Genomic DNA, 19,108 nt, shown 5'->3' with positions numbered 1-19,108 from the left:
CTACTGAGGCCTATGATGAGAGATGATAGTCCCTAACCTTTCATCAGAAGACATCCTTAAAAACTACGTGGAAAAACTTTCCTTTTGTACCAGGTTTTCTTAAAAGGAGATTGAGTTTCTACTTCCACATTTTTGTGGTAATTGGTTTCCAGGGTGCATCCTAGTTACCATCTCAAGGGAGGAAGAGGTCCAGATCCCGTTGATTCAGGGTAAGTTGGATTTTGGGTTACAGCATCTCTCTTACCCAAACATCCAGAACTTGCCAGCTGCTTTGTTTCCCTCCAATCCTGGTCCTCAGTCAGTCTTCCTCAGTTTAGCAAATGGTACCACCATTTACCAGTTATAAATGTCAGACGTCAGGAATTTAACCTTGACTCGTCCTTGTCTCTTACATTGAATTTATCCCCAAGATTTGCCTTCAGCATATGTTCGCCCGTTTCTTTACGTCTCCCCTGCCATGATCCTAGCCTAAACTATCGTCAACTCCAAACTAGGTTACAGCCATAGTCTTCTAACTGATCTTAGTTCAGATTTTGCTATCTTTCAAATCATTCTCTACAAGGTTTTCAAAGTGATCACATCAGTCACTACTTACATCTGAACAGTCGCTATGAGTCAAAATCAACTCAAAGACAATGGGTTTTTTATGTGTATAGTTAGCACAAAAGCCAAGGTCTTTCCCATTGCCACCAAGGCCCTACTGATATTGGTGTCACGTTACCTAACTTTCCCTTGTTCACTACGCTCCAATTCTACTGTTGTCTTTTAGTGTCTAAAACACATCAAGCTTATTTTCACCTGAGAACTTTTTTTCTCCCTGTTACCTTTGCTTGTAATGCTCTATCTTAACTTCTGGTTTCTTATCTTTCAGATCTCAGTTTAAATGTCACCTCCTCAGAAGGGCCTTTCATGACTGGAATCCAACCACCCCTCCTTTCTGTTATTTGCTACCTTATTTATCTATTTATTTTCTCCTATAATATCATAATTATTTTTATGTATCCATTATCAGTAACCTCCTCCATAGTTTCCATAGTTCAGGCTCCATGAAATCAGGAACTTTGAATATCTTATTGAACAGTGTATCTCTATTATGTTGTACACTACCTGCATGCATAGTAAGTGTTGATTTGAAGGAATTAGCTGAGTCACAGACAGAATAAAGAGGATCAAGAGTTTCATTGCATCATTGCAAATTAATTGTGTAAAAATTTAAAGAAAATATCTAATAATTGCTTACATAACTCTTGGGTCCCTCATGTAAACTGAGGATACTAGATGGAAGAGAAGGAGAGAGAGGGAGAGGAGGTAGAGACACAGGATTTGTGAGGAGGATTTGTTCTCTGTGAGCCCCCTCCCCTACAAAGAGGAGATAGGCAGAGCCATTCCTAATTTAGCCCAAACCTAGTGAGATAGAACCATGGTGCAACAACATGGAGAGCTTTATATGGCTATGGGGATGTTGAGGATCACAGAGGACAGATGTTTACTCACACCGAGAATGGAAAAGTGACTTGCGGAGGTTGTGGCAATGAAGATTTGAGAATGTCATGGAACAGAAGAGAAGTTTAAAGTAAAAATACAGGTTTAAGGCTATATTAGGAGATATTCTATCTACAAGAGAGGCTTACCAGGAAGCCTCTTGACAGATAACTTCAAGGGAAAAGATTTTTAGAGATTACTTTGGTCTTGATCCAATACTTCAGAGCTCAGCCTGTAGAATGGTATAGTATAATCTGGTTGGGACTTTTTTTAGATTTGTTTTAGACAGTCTCCTAATATGGAATATACACTGTCATATTTATCTTGTGCTGCTATAACAGAAAATACCACAAGTGGATGGCTTTAATGAATAGAAATTTATTCTCTCACAATTTAGAAGGCTAAAGTCCAAATTCAGAGTGCCATCTCCAGGACAAGGCTTCTTCTCTCTCCGTTGGTTCTGGAGGAAGATCTTTGTCGTTAATCTTTCCCTGGTCTAGGAGCCTCTCAGCATAGGGACCCCAAAGGACATGCTGTGCTTCCAGTGCTTCTTTCTTGGTGGCATGAGATCCCTTCTCTCTACTTGCTTCTCTTGTAAGATTAAAGATGAGGCAGGCCACACCCCAGGGAAACTCCCCTTACATCAGACCAGAGCTATGATCTTTGTAAGGGTGTTGCATCCCACCCTAATCTTCTTTAACATAACCTAGTCTTGCCTTATTAGCCACAGGCAGAGATCAGGATTTACAACACATAGGAAAATCATACTAGATAACAACATGGAGGACGATCACACAATATTGGGAATTATGGCCAAGCCAAGTTGATCTTATTTTGAGGGAACACAATTCAACCTGTGACATGCCAAAATGAAATTTTTTTACCCTGGAATGTGTCAAATTTATATTCATTTTTTAAGTTCATGTGTGCTAGAAATAGTCAAATACTGTAAAATGTAGTGGAAGTTTTAAAACAATTATGATGGAACAAGAAATTATTTTAGTGTTTCCCTAGTAACTTTTTTAAGTCTGTAAAAGTGTCTTACCATCATGTCATGAATTTTAGAAATGGAAGGGATTCTATAAACTCCTTGTTTGATAAATAAGAAAACTAAAGACACAGATAGAAAACCAAAGTGAAGTGCTCAGTCTAAGGTAATCTAATCAGTGGTAGGGCAGGAAACAGGAGTGGGAACAGATGGCTCTTAGTGAAGTGCTCTTTACCCATCTTGCATAGGTCACTTTTTTCCTGCACTATGACACTGAAATCAGTAGATTTTCCTTCCTAGGCCTGACCTTGAGGGTCTTGAGAAAGAAAAACCCTGAGACTTTCAAATTCATATTCTACTACACATGTATTCAGAAACTCTTACAGGTATTTGCTATTCAAAGATGAATAGAACACAATACCTGTTCTTTAGAGAATCACAGTGCCCTGGAGAAAAGACACATGCAGTATACTAAATACAAATGGCAGAGTAAGGTGCTAATTGGCTCACATTTAGGTACACTTATCTGCAAGCATTGCAGTAACAGGTAAGCAGTGGAAAAATAATTTAAAAAATGAAATAGAATGGCTAAATAAGCAAAATGGATAATGACTGATTTCTTTGGACTTGCTTAACTTGCTTTCTAGGCTTTTTATTTGGTTCAGCTTTTGAGAGACCAAGATAGGAAAAACTATATAACGTATAAAAAAATGAAAAGAAGAGGCTAATATTGTCTCTTCAGTAATTTTTTTTTTCCTTAGTCTTTCAACCTGACACTAATTATGGCTACTCAGTATAGGAAATCTTCTGGCTCCTTATAGTAGTAAAGGGCTCCAACATGAATTCAAATTAACTGGGCACCTACTTCGGGTTCAGAACTCTACCAGATCTACGGAAGATATGAAAGATATGAAATTCTCTTTGTCTTCAAGGCACCAATGTGAAGAGTATATATAAGTCATTTTTCTGTTCTTTAGATTGTACAATGGTAATTCCTCATTTTATAACCATTCACTCATGGCTATCTCTCCCTCCCGTGCGTCCTCTTCTTTATCTTCTTTTATTTCTTCTACAAATATTTATTGAGCACCCTATAAATATCAAACCTGAGATCAAATCCTAAAACTTAATTTTTTGCTTTCCTCTACATTTATGACTGGATGCTACTGGAAGAAAAACTACATAATCCATTGGATTGCTCCCAGTATAGATTCACGTTATCAAATCCCAGTAGTGGTTTTAGTGTCTTTCAACAATCTTTTTATGTACTCTTTCCCCACTATAACTTACTTAGTAGTCCAAGCCTTTATCATGTTCTATACATCTCTAACCCATGCTTCATTCTTCCCATTCTCACCATCAGTTTGTTTACTCATTAATTCATTTTACAAATATTTATTGAGCACCTAGTAGTATGTGCTGAACCCCTAACTAGAATTTGGAGGTACAAAGATGAACAAAAAAGACTTGGTCCCTCCCCACATGGAACTTATGATCTAGTAAGAAGTCCAAATTATAGAAATAAATGCATAAATAAGGATACATTTGCAAATTGGGTAGGTGATACAAAACAAAATAAGCAAAGAAAAAAACAAACAACAACAACAACAAACCAGGGTGCTTTGAAAGGGAATAACATAGGAAACCAAATTATGAGGGGAGTAGTACGGTGGTTAAGAGCTTGGCTGCTAACTGAACGGTCAGTGGTTCCAACCCACCAGCACTCCGAGGGAGAAAGATGTGGCATTCTGCTTCCATAAAGATTACAGATTAGGAAACTCGATGGGGCAATTCTACTCTGTCTTATAGGGTCGCTATGAGTGGGCATTCAACTCAACAGCAATGGAGGTTTTTTTGGGGGGGGGAGGGTTACAAAATAAAAGCTAAAGCTTTTTAAAAATGTTTCCATGTTTATTGAGTTAAAGAAAATAGTAGTTTCAATACTCATTTAAATAACATTTTTCTTTTATATTGTAACAGTGTATGAAAAAGTGAAGTCTAAGTCAAACTTTCTAACAAATTCTGTATTTTTCTTCATTATTTTCCCAATAAATTTTCTCATTAGTTACAGCTGTTCTATTTTTATGCTTTTTGGACATTCCATCCAATATCAAAACATTATGGTAAAAAATTATATATTTGGATACAGCGAAGCAAATTGCACAAGAGTATAGACTTTTTTCCCCTCAACTCATCTTGGCTCATCTGCAATACAATGGATTCAGATAGTGTCTGGAAAGTAGGACTTAAGTTGCTTTGAAGTTGTAGTAGTGACAACAAATATTACAATCTATCAATTAAACATAAAACTTAAAAAAAAAAAAAGAGAGACCTTTATTTCTAGCTATAACAGAGAAGCTTATACGAACCTTATTGCCAAGAATGAACGCTGGATAAAATACAAAAATCATCTGTTTGAAATAAGCATCAGAAAACAAAAAAAGATAATGATGAGAAAAGAAATACATTGAGGTGAGCCTGACACATTCCGCTGATTTCTCCTACAAATATCAGCCAATCCGCAAGTGATATGGTCAGAATATCTAAGTGAAAAGTAGAGACTCAGAGTAATTCAGTAGTCTTACAGATCTGGGAAGACAAAATTGGAGTTCACAGTCACCAAGGTAACCAGGAATTGAGCAACCAAGATTCCGGACTACACTGACACTCACAGAATGGAACCTGACGTTCTACACAATTTTTCACCTCCAAGCATTTGCAAGTTTCCAATCTGCCCTGGAGGAGGGCTGAGAATCCAAGTAGAAAGTTGTTAGGTGCCATTGAGTAGGTTCCAACTCACAGCGACCCTATGTACAACAGAATGAAACACTGCCCAGTCCTGCGCCGTCCTCACAATCGTCATCTTTGGGCCCACTGTTGCAGCCCCTGTGTCAATCCATCATGTTGAGGGTCTTCCTGTTTTTTGCTGACCTCTACTTTTCCAAGCATAATGTCCTGCTCCACAGACTGGTCTCTCCTGATAACATATCAAAGTATGTGAGATGAAGTCTCGCCATCCTTGCTTCTAAGGAGTATTCTGGCTGTGCTTTTTCCAAGACAGATTTATTTGTTCTTCTGAAAGTCCATGATATATATTCAATATTCTTCACCAACACCATCATACAAAGGCATCAATTCTTTGGTCTTCCTTATTCATTGTCCAGCTTTCACATGCATACGATGCAATTGAAAATACCATGGCTTGAGTCAGGCACGACATAGTCCTCAAAGTGATATCTTTGCTTTTGAACACTGTAAAGAGGTCTTGTGCAGCAAATTTGCCCAGTGTGATATGTCATTTGATTTTCCTGACTGGTGCTTCCATGGGTGTTGATTGTGGATCCAAGTAAAATGAAATCCTTGACAACTTCAATATTTTCCCTGTTTATCAAGATGTTGCTTATTGGTACAGTTGTGAGGGTTTTGTTTTCTTTATGTTGAGGTGCAATCCATACTGAAGGTGGTAGTGTTTGATCTTCATCAGTAAGTCCTTCAAGTCCTCTTCACTTTTAGCGAGCAAGGTTGTGTCATTTGTATATTGCAGTTTGTTAATGAGTCTTCCTCTAATCCCGATGCTACATTCTTCTTCATATAGTACAGCTTCTTGGATTATTTGTGGAACACTGATGTGGTGCCAGAAGATGAGCCCCTCAATTTGGAAGGCACTCAAAAGAGCTGCCTCCTCAGAGTTGACCTTAATGAAGTGGATGGAGTAAAGCTTCATTTGCTGATGTGGCCAGACTCAAAATGAGAAGAAAAAGAGAAGAGCTAGAAATGTCCATCAATATTTGGAACATCCATTAATAAATGGAATATAAGAAGTATCAATGTAGGAAAATTGGAAGTTGCCAACAATGAAATGGAACACGTAAAGATTGATATCCTAGGCATCAGTGAGCTAAAATGGACTGGTATTGGTCATTTTGAATCAGACAATCAGAAAGCAGATAGCAGCTGCTAATTAATCAGGAAACTGAACAATCATTTTGGCAGTCTTCTGGGGAAACAAAAATTGGAATTTGGAGAAGTGGCTCTGGAAAAGAACAGAAGGTCTCAGTGAGTCCCACAGAGGGCTCTGCTCTAAGGGCAAGCCAGAAAAAGAAAAATACAGACAACCCAACCAATAAAGGTGCAAAAGACTTGAATAAACCCTTCCAAAAGAGGATATCAGAATGGCCTATAAAATTATGAAAATATGTTCAATCTTATTAGTCATCAGAAAAATGCAAATTAAAACCACTGCATACCTGTCAGAATGGCTAAAGTTAAAACAAACAACAAAACAACAGCAAACACCTAGAAGTGTCGGTGGGAATACAGAGCAACTGAAACTCCCGTGACGTTGTCGGTGGGAGTGTAACTTGGTAAAAATATTTTGAAAGTATCTGCTAATGTTGAACATGTGCACGCCCCAGTACCCGGTGGCTCTATTCCTACATACATACCCAACAGAAATGCGTATCTACGTGTTTCAAAACATATGCATGAGGGCAGCATTATTTGTAACAGCCCCAAACTTGTAATAATCTAAATGCCCATCAACAGTAGAATAAATTTTATTATATAATTTTGTTATATTCATGGAATGAGTTATTACACAGCAATGAAAATGATGAACATGGATGAATATCACAAAGATGACATCAAGCAAAAGAAGGCTCACATAAATGAGTACGTAATATATGATTCTATCTTTTTTAAGGTTCAAAAAGAGAACACTAATCTATGGTCATAAATATCAATATGACATAGATAATAGCTTCTAGGGTGCTGGTAATATTTCTTACTTTTTGGGATCAGAGTGGTGTTACATGGGCATGCTCACTTTGTAATAATTCATTGGGCTGTATACTTATGACCTGTGTACTTTTTGGTATATATGTTATAATTCAATGAACTTTTATTCACTTTAAAAATGGATGAAAAATGCACGTACTTATGAAGACCCTAGTATGTGGCAGACACAATGCCAGGCACTAAGGATTTATTAATAAACAAAGCTGACTTGGTTTCATTCCTCATGGAGTTTACTGCCTAGCTGGTTCTTGCATATTGTTATTAACGGATACATTATTATCCATTCTTCTAAGCAACACAATAATATTGTAGGTCAAAGCATTTTGATGACTAAACTGATGTAGCCTAGCCATGAAATCCTGATTGAATGTTTAATGGAAAATTATCATGGCAACTTATTCATTCATCTATTTACACATCCATTCACTCACTGATTTAAATACTTATTGAGCAACTCTCATGGAAGGGTCTGCTCCCTGACAGATAACACAAAATTCTTGACCTCAGTAGTTAATAAATGAGAAGATAAAGAAAGCATATTTATCTAAACAACTAAAAGTAGAATATAATAAGTATATTGAGAGAGAGAGATAAACTACTCTGAAAGTTCAGAGGAAAAAGAATAATTTCAGTTACACAGATGAGGAAAGAATAAATAGAGGCAATGGGGTTTGAATTAGGTCCTGAGTGATTGGTGGGATTTCAACAGAGACAGAAAGAACGTATTTCAGGCAGAGTGAAGAGTGTAAGAGAAACATGGACTGCTCAAGGCAGATTTTGGAGTGGGCCCTCCAGTTGTTGTAGATCACAGAGTATAACAGAATAAAGTGTAGGAAGTAAAGAGAGTGAAGGCCAAAAAATACGTTGGCAACAAGAGTTTGTAAATTAGAAAAAGTAAGTTAGTGCTTTATTCAGAAAAAATGGGGGTGCTACTGAGGACTTTTGAGCAGAGAAATAGCATGATTACAACTGCACTTTGGGAAGATTAACCTGATGACAATGTATAACACGGACTGGAGGTTGGGAAGACCAGCCGCAAGGAGACAGGTTAGGAGGAGAGTTGAGATGTGAGAGAACAATGACTTGACCTGGGATGTAAACGTGATAATAGATAGGAAGAAACAGTGTGGAGGAAGTTGTGGTGCTAGAATTGACAATTTTTGAAACTGATTAGAGGAATAAGGAGGAAGCAATAGGACTAAGTCAATATTGAATACCTTTGAGAGAAAATATGAGTAATGTTTGAAAATAGTAGGAACGCTGGGTTTCAATACAAGCCTAAGGGGAATCATGGGCCTCCCTTCTCTCATGCATGAGCTATTGTGTTAGCCACCAATTTTACATGAATTCATACTTCACTGGGTACCTGGTTTTTTGTGGGTGTATCTTTATTCTAGGAGCCCTAGTGGGGCAGTGGTTAAGCACCCAGCTGCTAATCCAAAGGCCAGAGGCTGAACTCACCAGCTGATTTAACCGGCTAGCCACTTCAAGAGAGAAAGACGTGGCAGTCTGCTTCAGTAAAGATTAAACCAAAAAAACCCAAACCTGTTGCCCTTGAGTAGATTCCGACCTATAGCAACCCTAGGGAACAGAGTAGAACTACCCACAGGGTCTCCAAGGAGCAGCTGGTGGCTTGGAACTGATGACCTTTTGATTAGCAGCCTTATCACTTCACCGCTGCACCTTGGAAACCCTGTGGGGCAGTTCTATTCTGTCCTAAAGCGTTGCTGTGAACTGGAATGGACTTGAGGGCAATGCGTTTTTTTTTTTAACATTTACTCTAAAGATGGTGGGCTCCGTTTCTCCTCTCTCTTTACTATCATAATTACCTTTATTCTGTTTCCTCCCCCCACTTTTAAAAAGATCATTTGGCTGCTGAAAAGTCATGGTTTTAAAGCTAATGAGTTAAAAATTAAACAGATTTTTACTACTAACCCATTAACATCCATGAAACAGTTTTTTAAAGAAAATTGCTGTTTGTTTACCCCTCACTTTGTTGCCTTACTATGTAGACAATCAACCCAGAACCAGAGAATGACAATTTACAACAAACAATGTAATAACTCTAATTGCACAGGGTCTCTATGTTTTTCATGATGTTTTCCTAGGGGTGAAGGAGCAGCTTTCCATATACATTATAACACTTTTAGACTTTTAGAGTGGTACTAGGCAGTCAAAAGCAGGTACTACTGTATACCACTGAATCAAGAAGACTGATTTCTTAATGTTAAGCATTAATTTAAGGGGAATAAAGGCAACCAAGAATGAATTATATAGTATGTTTTTGTTATATAAGAATGTCCAAACGGAAAAAAAAAAAAGAACCGATAACTCCAACTAGAGGTCTTCCTACAGTTCTAAATTTGCATGGTAATTCAGTAAATTAATAACATAACTTGAAGAGTTTTCATTTTAGATTAGCATCTGAGAGAACTTTTTATAAACATAAAATTAAGTGAAGCATAAATTTTTATAGACTAAGAGATACAAAGAGTCAATTAATATTTGTAAACTGAGATATTTATATAGTTGAGTCATAGGCACACCACAATTTTGAGCACATGACTCAGAGTTGGGATCGTATATACAGTTAGTTTTAAAATGTTTGGGCATTATGCCAAGGGTAAGCATAGAGTTTACATAACTGAGGATTTATAGGTACCTCAGGCTTGTTCAGTTATTCTTGGGGTTTTACTCCAGAGTTTAAACTACTGTCTTTGACAAGGTCCATCAGTTCTTGGGTAGATACATCTGCACTCCTGGTTCCCATTATACTTAGAATAAACCCAAACTCCTCTTACCATGGCTTACAAAGCCCTTTATGATCTGGCCCCTGCCTACCTTTCCAGCTTCATTCATTTCTCATGCCCTTCTGATACACTGGTCTTTCAGTTCTTGGAACATGCAAAGGTCTTTCTACTCAAGGAACTTAAATTTCACCTTTTCAGAGCAGGGCTTTCCTACTTAAAATAGCTCCCTCTGTCCCTGTATTATCCCCTTCAACACCTTGTCTGTATCTGAATGTCCACCCTCACCCCACCCCTCCAACCCAGATTTACTTGTTTGTTCTCTCACTAGAATGTACACCTTAATAAAGGTAGAGATCCCTTCCAGAATATTCACCATTGTATCTCCAAAAGGCTAGCATGACACAAGGCATCTAATAGCCGTTCAATAAGTATCTGTTAAATGGATGAATCAAGGAGGTAAGTAGGTAGTATTGGTTGTATGGCATGGTCCAGAGTTGAGGCTAAATATTTGGAATGAGGGCTGACAGAAGAAGAAAAGATGAAGATAGTCCATAGTGTGAGGATGGTTGTGGAAAGGTAATGGAAATAAGTCTTGGGCCACAATCTTAGATAAGCAAGAAATAACAAAAAAGGTTTATATTTATAAGTCAATTTGAGACTCCTAGCCTCCCAGGTTGGAGGAAAACGTGACCTCAGTTATTTTTGGATTTCCCTTTTCTGCTTCAATGGTGATAGGCTTCTAGGGTTTTACGGAGATCACAGAGCACAACAGCATGAAGTATAGGGAGCAAGGAGAGCCAAGGCCAAAAAATGTGCTGGGAACAAGAGTTTGCATATTAGGAAAAGAAAACTAGCATTTTATTCATGAAAAATGTTAGGGACCTCTGGTCATTGAGTCATTTGGAAATGATTAGAGTAAACCGCTCAAGCTGTTCCTTCAGGTCTGAGCTCCCTGCTGTTTCCAGGTTTTTGAAACATGAGTAATCCTTGTGAGGGGTGCCTATGGGCCCATTTGTTTAGACACATGAAGCTGTCCTTATTCGCTGGAGTTTTGCTGCCTCTCTCGTGTGCTGTGGTTCTACCAGAAACACAAGGACTTGGGTCCCCAAGTACTGGACCCACGGGCTTCTCTCAATGCATCGACCACCTCCTTTACCTGGGCTGCTTCTCAAAGGCACTCTTATGCTTCCCTTCCCTTTTGTGTGGATTGAGGCTTTACCCAAGTCAGGTTTTTTTTTTTTTTCTTTCTGAAAGTTTGGCTATCACTTTGAAAATATGAAGAACAGAAAAGATAGGATGAATAAACACAATTTAATGCTTCATAACTATATTCCGCCAAAAGAAATTAAATAAGTTTGGACCAGAACAGAAGCAGGAAGTGCAAATCTGATTATGTACTCTTCTGTTTAACATACTATAAGGCTTCCTATTGCTCTTAGAATGGAGATCAATCTCCTTCACATGGACCACAGGGCTCTGCATGGCCTGGAGCCTGCCTGCCTCTCCTGTCTCTTCATGAACCACAGCCCTTATTCTCTCTCCTAGGGCCACACTGGTGTTTTAATTGTTGAAAACGACATGCTATCTGTCTTTCAATACAGGGCATTTGTATATACACAAGTACTTGTTTGTCTGGGTAACTCCCGTTTAGCCCTCACATCGCAACTGTACTGGCACTTGCACAGGGAAATCCTATTATAGACACTCAGAGCACCATATGCTTTTTCTTTATAGTGCTTGTCAATGATGGCCATTGTCATCAATTGAATTATGTCCCCCCCAAAAATATGTGTCAACTTGGTTAGGCCATGATTCCTAGCATTGTGTGGTTGTCCTCCCATTTGTGATTGTAATTTTATGTTAAAGAGGACTAGGGTGGGATTGTAATATTCTTACTAAGGTCACATCTCTGATCCAATGTAAAGAGGGTTTCCCTGGAGTGTGGCCTGCACCACCTTTTATCTTACAAGAGATAAAAGGATAGGGAAGCAAGCAGAGAGTGGGGGACCTCATACCACCAAGAAAGAAGTGACAGGAGCAGAGTGTGTCCTTTGGACCCAGGGCTCCTGTGAGGAGAAGCTCCTAGTCCAGGGAAAGATTGATGACAAGGACCTTCCTCCAGAGGCGACAGAGAAAGCCTTCCCCTGGAGCTGACGCCCTGAATTTGGGCTTTTAGCCTACTGGGCTGTGAGAGACTAAATTTCTCTTTGTTAAAGCTATCTATTTTTGGTATTTCTGTTATAGCAGCACTAGATGACTAAGACAGCCACCTTCTCTCATAGGAGGAGAAATGTAAAAGATGTATTCTTGTTGTTAGGTGTCATCAAGTCGGCTCCGACTCATAGTGACTCTGTATTTTCACCTGTCAGACTAGTAAATCCACACAAGTTAGACAATGCACTCTGTTGACCAAACAGGTAACCTCACACACTGTGGTACGGTGTAAAGCTGGAACAACAGCCTCTACTGAGGGTAAGTTGGAAATATCTATAAAAATAACATATATCATTTGATCATGACATTTCACTCTTGGGAACTGATTGTACGGTTATAATTTGCACAGTATAAAATGACACATTCATAAATTTATTCATTGCAGTATATATACATATTTTTTATAGTAGAAAGGACTGGGAAAAAATTAAATACTCATCAATAGGGGCTGGTCAAATGCATTACGATATACCTGTGTTCAATAGAATACTATGCAGTTATAAAATAAATAAAGGGAGGAAGCTTCCTAAAAACGGAGATGGAAAGATTTTCTACTTTTATTAAAGGAAAAGAGCAAGATGCAAAACATTGTGTATGGTACGCTACCTTTTGGGTAAAAAAATATACATATGTATTCATTTTGCCTCTATATAAATATGGAAACTCAGGAAGGATACACAAGAAAACTAATAACAATGATGACCTGCATTTTGGGGAGGAGATGGGGAGTAGGGTGGTATGTAGTGAAAATGTCTCATGAGGTCCCTTCTGTTGATTATATCACACATATTATGAATGAGGCACAGGTTTAAAATGAAGCATTGAAATGTAAAACTCATTAAGCAAAAGCAATTTTTGATCCTTTACCTCTTCATGGACTAAAGGCTATAACAGAGGTTGCTTACCTCCAAACTAGTTAATTAATGCTTTAACACCTATTTTTTTTTTAAATATTCATTGAAATAAATTCCTTGTATTCTTTTCATATTATTCTATCTCCAAATCAAACTAGAACAACTATTAGGCATTGTTTCTTTGTTAAAAATCCCAGGAGCTAACCTTTACTTTCAAAGGACATAAACAAAAAGTTACTTTTTAGAAACGGAGGCCAAGAATCCTCTGTTTCACAAGTTTAAGGCTCAAGAGATGGTAGTTTTCCAGATTGAAAATGAAGTTAACTCAAATGATTCAGAAGCAACAAAAGAAGACTATTCTTCAAAGCATTTTTGTGCTTGTTGTTGTTAGTTGCCCCGACTGACTCCGACGCACAGCAGTCCCATGTGCTTAGCCTAAACCTGTAAGGTACATTACAACAAGAGCAATAAACAGGTGCCCATGTTATCACTGCTGAGAACTTAAAAAAAATTCGGAGGACTACCCTGTCTAGAAATACGAAGAGTTACTCTCAGTTCCTGGAGAAGCCCTCCTGAAGTGCAAGCAAGGGCGCAAGCGAAGTCTGCGGGGTTCTCTGTCACAGCTGCGGTGCTCGTGAAAACGGCCGCGGCCCACCTTGAATTGATTAGTCTCCGCTAGGGAAACTGATGATCAAATACTTTAACTCTCTGATATAGTTCCCTTATGGAAATTAAACTTTTCACTAATATCACCGTAATCATGATTTCCAAATAACAGAGTGTGGCATACAATACACACAACACATATAGTACGAAGTGCATAGACCAAAATTTTATTCTTACTTTGTTTCCAATTTTACAGTTAACTCTGTACACAAGAACTTAAGGAGGCACTGAGCACTGTTTAAGGAGATTTAAACGGAGTTGGAGGGCTGTAAAGATTTACGGCCTCGGGAACCCTCTGGGGCAGCTCTACCCTGTCCTACAGGGTGGCCCGGAGTGGAACCGGCGAACAGCGGTGGGTAAGCACTCTTTACCCCACCAACACACTGTCCACTTCTTCTAGTCTTAAGCATTTTAAGTAGCAAATATTGAACTCTAGTCTGTTGATTTCTTGGTTTAAAATCTTGTGGGATAAGTGTGGAACACACAGATTTAGTAGCTCTTGAATAACTTCACATTTAGAGGGAATATCAAGTCCTAGAAGTTTTGACCCTGCTCATTATTTTTGCCTCCAAACCCAGTGGTGCACGACGCAGAGCTCAGTGGCATCATGTAATCTTTCCTACCCCTCCTCCGTTGTGCGGCCATCTAGCTTTCAACAGATGTAATTATAGAGGCGCCCACTTCCTCTGCTCTGATAAAATAAGAACTTTCAATGCCTAAGAGTAACTGGATACTTTTAAACTATTCTGTACTCTTGACTCTGTTCCCCCAAAGCACAGACACAAAGGAAATCACAAATCACATAAACTAATTTAATGAAATGGATTTAATTTCCTTTTCCTATTTGGTCTACCTGCACCACCTGGTGGTAAAGTAGTGCACTTCAGGTAGAGAAAAAGGGTGTGAGTGTGTGTGTGTGAGTGTGTGTGTGTGTGTGTGTTGCAGATACATAACTTGGGAAAGAGAGTTTTAATATGCATATATGCACAGGAATATATATAAGCTAAAACAGAAGTAAAGGGGAGAATAACTCATGTTACTTAACGTTAGCTGTAGCCCTTACAAGTCCATCCCTAAATTAACATTTATTTGTTGTTTTGATGTTCTTATTCAGGTAAGAGCCAAACATTGGCACATAAAGTTAATATTGTTAAATGGGTTTATTTTTTAATTTTTAAGAATAATAATTTTTTATAACTGTGTGTCATTTTCCTTATATTAATAGTATAATCACATCACAGAATTTTAGAACTAAAAGGCAACAAATGTGGCAGCTGAGACCTCAGCAACTTCAAAAAACCTGCCCAAGGCCATACTGGTAATTAGTGGCCCCACTCAAATAAGAACCTATGTCTTCTTATTTTCAATCTAGATACGTAAGACAGAGAAATTATACTCATATGCAATGGTGAATTACCCCATAGGAAGAAGTATAGTGCTTTAAGACACTAAGATGTGAGTTAACACAAATTATTATTTTTATTCTAACACAAAGAAGTAATAGCAGAAAAGCATGCATGTATAAAGCAGTAGAAAGAATTTTCTAAATATTAAAAACCCCTTCATATATATATGTTAAAATGAATATTTTTCAAAGTATATACAACTGCTATGTGGTAAAAAAAAAAAAAAATTTTTTTTTTAAAGAAGGTTTAAAAAAATCCCTTTTCCCTTTCCCAACTACTTCAGAATCAGAGATCTGTTTCTACAAAGTAGGTACCCACTTGTAGATTTAAGCATAAACCATGTTCATAGCTCCCTCTGATGACCATTGAATACTATGCAAGCTTCCTTTTAGTCTTGCTGTTGTATTCAACTAACAGCTCACTGGTCAAGTTTTAATTGTTTCCAATGAGGTCAGCAAAGGTATTTATCGAAAAGCTCTGAATAAAAGGCTCCACACGCGCACACACACACACACAAGCACACACGCGCTCACACACACAGAGAAAATCCTCTTGCCTGTTGATTTATGGAAACAATTATGATCCTGCTGGAGACTTTCTCAGCTGAGAAATAGTTTGTAGCTACAGTAGAGAGGCTCAAGTTGCACAAGGCAGACAACAGACATGGGATTCCTGTGTCTCCAGCTGTTATCAACAGAACAAGTAAGTTACTGTTGTTTGACTTTAAAAACAATGTTGAATGTTTTCTAATAGTTTATATTTTTCTCTGCTTTTAGTGCTGAGGGGATAAGTAAAGTTGCCAGACGTTTGAGACATGTATCTCTAGCAATTATCCTGTACAATTTACATAAAGATAAGGCTGAAGTTCTCCAGAGCAACCCTGACATTTAATTTGAGAAATGTGAGAAGTTGAGGAGAAAATAATTGGTTAACCACAAACGTAAAGCATGTAATAAAGAAATCTAGGGAAAGTATTTACACATTGTTAGTAGTAACTTTAAAACTCTTCTAAATCAACAGCTCTGATTGCGTGATGTTTCTTACAAAATAACAACGAGAATGAATGGTACAATTATGTTCCGATTTGTCTGAACTAAGGCATAACTATTATAAATCTACGCACGGTGTTAAAGATGTGAAAGCTCTGTTTTACACGTACCCTCAGAGTATAAACTGCACTGTAGATTATAGTAAGATTTACTTACTGAAGTTTTTAATACAATTTTCATCTTCCTCTCTCCTCCTCTCCCCATTCTTAATCTCTCATTGCAAACAGAAGTAGAAAACGGCGTCGCTGCAACTGAGCTTATTACAACCTGTTTTTGTAAGGATATACCAACAGACAGTTTTTCAAAGGAGGAATGCTGTATTGATATCAGGAACTAAAAGGATAAGGCTAACAGTTTGGAAAGAGCAACTATACTATCTTAAATCAATCTACAGCTCACAGATAGGAAGAGGTCAATGACCTAGGAGCAACGATCGCCTCAAGGTTTATTTCTCATTATGTTATTCATGAACAGCCGGAGCAGCAGCCTATAATGCACAGATGGGTACTGACATGGGTCCTGCCGACTCTGCTCTACAGGTCATGCTTGCACCTTATCTGTCTAGTGGGCACTGCATCGTTAGCCTGCAATGACATGACCCCAGAGCAAATGGCTGCAAATGCGAACTGTTCCAGCCCCGAGAGACACACAAGAAGCTATGATTACATGGAAGGAGGGGATATAAGAGTGAGGAGGCTCTTCTGTCGAACACAGTGGTATCTGAGGATTGACAAACGAGGCAAAGTAAAAGGGACCCAAGAGATGAGGAACAATTACAGTAAGTAATGTTTTTAATTTAAGCCACGGCTTATAAACCTTAACAATCTGTGAAAGGATCAATTCATAGGTGAGATGCTTTCTCATTTTCATTTTTTGAAAAAAATTAAATTAAAAATCACTTCTAATTTCTTTAAATTGGGAAAATTGAACCATGTCCCTAAAAATATTTCCTGGTACAGGGCAAATCTACTATTCGAAAATACAACCTCCATGGCCCTAAGCTGGACATGCTCGTAAGTTAAACAAAATGTAAATGATAATCTTCACACTGAAATGTGGTTTATTATTTTCTAGCAGAATTCATTTGGAGCACTAACATAGTACTCAGTAAATACTCACTAAAAATACCTATAACTGGTTTGAGGTATAGAGAATCTATTTTTTTATTGATCTGATTTCTTTTTAAAGAGCATTTCCATGATGTAAAATACTTAATCTGTGTTCAAAAATGCATTTGGTGACTTGTGCGCTTGTGTATAGTTATACAACAGAAGAAAATCCTCATCGGTTCATGTTATAATAAACTTGTATTGCATTTAAAAAGTATCTGCCTAGGCCAGAAATAGATTTCTCCTAGCATTTTCTTTATCTAAATCTTCCATGCCACAAAAGTTCTATGTTGTCTTAAGAGAAATACACATGTTAGGAAATAAAAGTCATTTGGGAGACATGCTAATTCCATGACTTTCAATGGAAAAGTTTTATAATTTGCCAATAATTATTCTTTTCATGTTAAAGTATCAAGACTGAATTCATCATTTAGCAGTTAAGATTACTAGCCAATTACAAGGGTACTAAACTTAATGGGGTAAAGTAAACCACTAACCTCAATACATACATTAAGGATCTAATATTCCTAAGTGAAAACAAATTTGTTTGCATTGCTAGTGCCTGAACAATGTTATCGTTATGTCATTTCATGGTATTACCTGTGTTAAATTCGATTGAAAAAGAATGTATGGAGATGGTGGTGTGAACACGTGCTTAGCTATTTAATGAATGGCTTCTAGGCTTCTAAGCTAATCAACAAATAAATGGAAACTTGGGGAATTATATTTCTGATATGAAAACAAGAGGTTATTTTTAACCATACTTGATATAGAAGTATTATCATTTTAATGGATTATAATCAACTATGGTTTTATTATTACTACTCTTCTTAGTAAAGATACGATGTCAGTCTAGAAGGCTGTTCTGATCATGCTAAAGAAACAACTATTTGCAGGGAAATGTAGATATCCACTCCTATGTGAGGAACAGAATTTGGCTTAAAATCAATTTATTTAAAAGTTACTGAGATTTGTCATGGATAATGGAACCGGGGAGAGAGGACAGAACCCTGGTGGAAGTTATGACACATGGGTCTGTGAATGACTTTGGGACAATTTCAGAGTTTTTCTAATCTTCAATTTTTTCACCTGTAAAACGCAAGGTACGTGCAGATGATCTCCAAGATACCTTCCAGTTCTTATAGTCTATTCTGTTCTAGCCCACAGAATATATAACATAAACGTGAAGAAACATAAGTAAAAACAAAACAAAAGAAACCCAAACCCCACTGCCGTCGAGTTGATTCCAACTCATAGCAACCCTGCGGGACAGAGTGGAACTGCCCCACAGGGTTTCCAACTGCCAACTGGTGGATTCAAACTGCCGACCTTTTGGTTAGTGGCTGTAGCTCTCAACCATTATGCCACCAGAGTTTCTGAAACCTAAGCACCCATTATATAATTATCACAAATCTTGAATGAGGTGAAGGTGAGTATTGCCTCAACGGTAAAATGAACGGTCAGAACTAGTAACAGATAGCAGCAAGCAGGCTGTAGTCAGACCTAAACACTGCAGAAGCCTTCTACGTGCTGAATACTTCTGAAAGCTTTTACTGAATAATGAAAAGGTGAGAGTTCAGATGTGAAATCCAGTGAAACTAAATAATATGAATAATTAATTTGGATAAAAAACACACACGATTGCACTACATTCACATATGTAAATTTTCAACCCTTAAAACCATGAAACTCAGATAGTTGTACACATACACAAAATGCTGGTTATTTTATAGTTTAGGACACAATTTAGTGCTAGCTTTGAATAACCACAAGGCCAAACTGGTACATCATTT

The 19,108-nt window shown here is 37.7% G+C and overlaps 2 protein-coding genes across 2 annotated transcripts in view; one reads left to right on the top strand and one right to left on the bottom strand.

The window, feature by feature from the left end:
- FAM227B (family with sequence similarity 227 member B) overlaps positions 1-19,108 on the bottom strand; it is a 342,173-nt gene that overhangs the window by 84,487 nt on the left and 238,578 nt on the right. The window lies entirely within an intron of this gene.
- Positions 15,586-19,108, top strand: part of FGF7 (fibroblast growth factor 7) — a 75,991-nt gene continuing 72,468 nt past the window's right edge. Inside the window, exons 1-2 of the mRNA XM_049897725.1 lie at positions 15,586-15,859; positions 16,434-16,984. Coding sequence (XP_049753682.1) covers positions 16,699-16,984 — 286 coding nt within the window. The 5' untranslated portion in view covers positions 15,586-15,859; positions 16,434-16,698. The remainder of the gene's footprint in view (positions 15,860-16,433; positions 16,985-19,108) is intronic.

The sequence above is a fragment of the Elephas maximus genome, chromosome 10, assembly GCF_024166365.1.
Source record: "Elephas maximus indicus isolate mEleMax1 chromosome 10, mEleMax1 primary haplotype, whole genome shotgun sequence".
NCBI classification, from domain to species: Eukaryota; Metazoa; Chordata; class Mammalia; order Proboscidea; family Elephantidae; genus Elephas; species Elephas maximus.
Note: the sequence above shows the minus strand (reverse complement) of the source record. Positions and strands in the feature narration are given on the sequence as shown.